The 4196-nt window shown below is 53.0% G+C and overlaps 1 protein-coding gene across 2 annotated transcripts; it reads left to right on the forward strand.

Moving 5' to 3' along the window:
- Positions 1–1808: 1808 nt before the first annotated feature.
- POU4F1 (POU class 4 homeobox 1) lies at positions 1809–3763 on the forward strand. Of its 2 annotated transcripts, XM_065420496.1 has the most exons (3): positions 1809–1931; positions 2750–3020; positions 3084–3763. In XM_065420496.1, the coding sequence occupies exons 1-3, from the start codon at positions 1809–1811 to the stop codon at positions 3761–3763; spliced, it is 1074 nt and encodes a 357-aa protein (XP_065276568.1). The 2 variants fall into 2 exon arrangements, with proteins under 2 accessions (XP_065276568.1, XP_065276560.1); XM_065420488.1 differs by having other exon boundaries at positions 2750–3763.
- The last annotated feature ends 433 nt before the right edge of the window (positions 3764–4196 follow it).

Here is a 4196-nt window from a genome sequence, read left to right on the forward strand (position 1 = left end):
GCATAGTATACGAATATGTATATATGTACATAGACGAATCTCAGTGCATGAGAGATACAGCTATTCCTGCACTCTTTAAGGGTGACACATGGCAGATCGGTTATCAGATCACTGCATCAAACAAACACCGGGCTGCTTTTTCCTGGTGCCTGTCTTAGCACTCCTGGAGCAGACGTGATAACATCTGGGCTATCACCCAGGGTTATCATTAGAGTGCCCCAATGGACTGGCTTCACCTGTGTTGTTCCCTTCGGATTCAAATTAATCCCAGTTGTTGATCATAAAAGTGAGAGACAAATTTACAGGTTGGTTAATTAAAGGGTTTGGCTGCCACCCGTTTTAACTACATATAGTTAACTTAAGAATTCCACTCTAAAAAAGATCGGGCCATAACCCAAAATATTAGTCATCAATATATTTGCGAATCATTATTCTATTCTTTTTTCCTAACCGTTTCATTTAAATGCAACAATAAAACTGGGGAGAAACACGGACAAAAAAGAATTTCAACAATGTTATTTTCCAGCCTCTTCCTCCTTTTCCTTTCTGCAGTAGTGTCTATGAAGGCGATTCAGACTAGTTTCCCTGTGTTCTCTCTTCATAAAAAGAACCAAACTACCCGTAGTTTTAAAAATAAAAAGGCTTTGTGATTATTTTATGCTTCAAGTCATGCCGGAGTGAGAGGTGGGTTTTCACACGATTAAAGAAGAGAGATTTTACAGGCTGCAAAAAAGGAAATGCACAATTTCATTTCAACAGTGTTTCCCATGTAGAAAGCACATGCTTCTTGTGGGCTAAGTGGCTGTCACTAGCGGTGCCTGACACAATAATATTTGCAACAAAACTAGATGGGGAGAAATGAAATTATATGGAAATCAATAGACACTGACTGCTTCAAACCAATGTCTGTCACAATGATTATTCTCAAGGAGCTTATTTAGAATTCTTAAAAGTAACAGGCTTACGCTGGAAAACTGTCACTTTCTGTGACAGTCCTCAACACAGAGACACACACGTCTCTCTGAAGGACTACACAGGAGCACAGGAAATGAACATCTCTTTCGCTAGAATCCAGTTATTATTTTAAATAATGATAACTATATGTAATTAGACACCATGTACAAGCCAAGTACAAAATCAGATCTGTACATTAAAGGTACCAGCACCTAAGCATGCACAAACTCAGAGACAGCTATAGAGACATGCACACTGCATTGTATTACATGTAAGATCTGGGCATGTATACATGTACGTATATTATACGCGGATGGACATGCAGGCACATAATACATAGATGCGCACGTTGTTGTCTCTGTGTCCGATTAGAAAGGCGAGCAATGCGCATGTGTTGCAGCTACAGGTGTAGCACCTGCACTGTCCTTTCTGGTGGTCATTATAAGAGCAGCTCTCAAACTCCGGCACCGGCTAGACGTGCAAACGCGCAAGGAGATGCAACAAGGCGCAGGGAGGGAGAGAGCGGGAGGGGGGAGGAGGAGGCAGGGGGAGACAGCTGATGTCTATCAAAGCTGTAGCTCCAAGCTCTCGCGAGAGTCTGCGGGGCCGTAGCCACGAGATGTGGGGCTCAGGTGTAAGCAGAGCGCATCTCAGCCCAGCGCTAGGATAGAGCAGACAGATAAGTGAGACCGAGAGGGCTGGAGGGAGTCTCACTGTGCGGTCAAAGGGAGCTCCAAGAAACAGCGGCACCAGCAGTGGGATCTGCCGCTGCACCCTCATCCCGGAGAGCGCCCGGAGAGCACTTTTCCCCTTACTTCAGGAGTGTTTGTGGATTTACATGCCAAGCCTTCAAGATGATGTCCATGAACAGCAAACAGCCGCATTTTGCCATGCACCCCACCCTACCTGAACACAAGTACCCCTCGCTGCACTCCAGCTCGGAAGCAATAAGAAGAGCCTGTCTACCAACTCCACCGGTAAGGGGCAAGCCGCTGCATCTCTCTCTCTCTCTCTCGCTCTCTCTCGCTCTCTCGCTCTCCCCTGTATACTGCATGTATGTGCATTAATAAAAAAACCGCTGCGAGGCACATTTTGACAAGCGGCGCTTAATGTTTTTTTCATGTCCTCCTCTGCAATCATCTGAGCGCCTGTGATCTTTTTTGAAAGCGGTGTTCACACGAGTCTCCGACTTCCTCCACTTTCGGTATTAATTTTTATGACTCGGCCTCTGAAAGGAATGTTCTTTATGCGCGCTGGTGTTTGACACAATTCCCCAGCTGAGAGTTACATATCCATTTCTTCTTCTCCTTTCTTTTCTTTTTCTTTGCCCCCCGCTCCTCTCTTTCACTTTCCCCCGCTTTCTGGTTCCCTCCTCTCCCTGCTCCCTCCTTTGCTGCTCTCCTCCACTCCTTGCCCTGCTTCCTGCTCTCTTTCTTCCCACCTTCCTCCTCTCTTTATTTTCTCTTCCACTCCTTGCTCTCTCCCTTGTATTCGCCCCTCTCTCGGCTCCCCCATTCCCTCGCTCCCCCTCTCCTTTGGCTCCCCTGTGATTCTCTCTTCTCCCTCCCTCCCTGGCTTGCTCCCCCCTTTCCGTTCCCTCCTGCCCTGTCTCCCCCACTATATCCCCCCATCTGCCCCTGCTTACCCCATCTCCACTTTACTCTCTTCTCTCTGCCCCAATTCTCCTCGCCTCTCTCCCCGGCGTTTGCCCTTTTATTACCCCCCTCCCGCGTCTCTCTCCCACCCCACTCTCCTTTCTGCCCCCCTATGCTCCCCCCCTTTGTGTCGATTGCAGTTGCAGAGCAATATCTTCGCCAGCCTGGATGAGACCCTGCTGGCCCGGGCCGAGGCTCTGGCGGCCGTCGACATCGCCGTGTCCCAGGGCAAGAGCCACCCGTTCAAGCCGGACGCCACCTACCACACCATGAACAGCGTGCCGTGCACCTCCACCTCCACCGTGCCGCTGGCGCACCACCACCACCACCACCACCATCACCACCAGGCGCTGGAGCCCGGGGACCTGCTGGACCACATCACCTCCCCGTCGCTGGCGCTCATGGCCGGCGGCGGGGGGCACGAAGGGGCCGGCGGGGGCGGCGGCGGCGGAGGAGGAGGGGGAGGCGGCGGAGGCGGCGGCGGGGGGGGCTTGATCTCCACCTCGGCCCATCCCCACTCGCACATGCACGGCCTGGGCCACCTGTCGCACCCGGCCGCCATGAACATGCCCTCGGGCCTGCCCCACCCGGGGCTGGTGGCCGCTCACCACGGCGCGGCGGGGCAGGTGGCCTCGGCGGTGGTGGGGGCGGCCGGCCTGGCCTCCATCTGCGACTCGGACACGGACCCCCGCGAGCTGGAGGCCTTCGCCGAGCGCTTCAAGCAGCGGCGGATCAAGCTGGGCGTGACCCAGGCCGACGTGGGCTCGGCCCTGGCCAACCTGAAGATCCCCGGCGTGGGCTCGCTGAGCCAGAGCACCATCTGCCGCTTCGAGTCGCTCACCCTGTCCCACAACAACATGATCGCGCTCAAGCCCATCCTGCAGGCCTGGCTGGAGGAGGCCGAGGGCGCCCAGCGCGAGAAAATGAACAAGCCCGAGCTCTTCAACGGGGGCGAGAAGAAGCGCAAGCGGACTTCCATCGCCGCCCCGGAGAAGCGCTCCCTGGAGGCGTACTTCGCCGTGCAGCCCCGGCCCTCCTCCGAGAAGATCGCCGCCATCGCCGAGAAATTGGACCTGAAAAAGAACGTAGTGCGGGTTTGGTTTTGCAACCAGAGACAGAAGCAAAAAAGGATGAAATTTTCCGCCACCTACTAAACAAGCCAACAAAACCAACGCGCCAAGTTTCCATCCCTTGGAGTGTGGGCGAAGGGAGGGGACCGAGGGGGGAGCTGTAGGGGGGCTGGGAGTGAAGGGAGGGAGATTGGGGGGGTGCGAGTGGGAGGGGAGATTGTGGAAGGGGCGAGGGGGCTGGAGGAGCCAGTGGACTTCTTGTTTGACCAGAGACACTCTCAAAATCTCCTGGGGACCAAGGAACAATGTAGGGGAGAGAAAAAAACAACAACAAACTTCTAAAGGGAAAGAAACGAGAACAACAACAAGAAGAGCAAAAGTAAATGCTCTAGAAATCCATGGGGGGCACTTCTGCAGGCTGATCGCCCCCTTTACAGGAAGAGAGAGCGAGAACAACTCAAGCGTAAACACACAGAGACACACACAAAACTTACAAATAAATACATTTAAAAAACCC

This window comes from Emys orbicularis, chromosome 1 (genome assembly GCF_028017835.1).
Source record: "Emys orbicularis isolate rEmyOrb1 chromosome 1, rEmyOrb1.hap1, whole genome shotgun sequence".
NCBI classification, from domain to species: Eukaryota; Metazoa; Chordata; order Testudines; family Emydidae; genus Emys; species Emys orbicularis.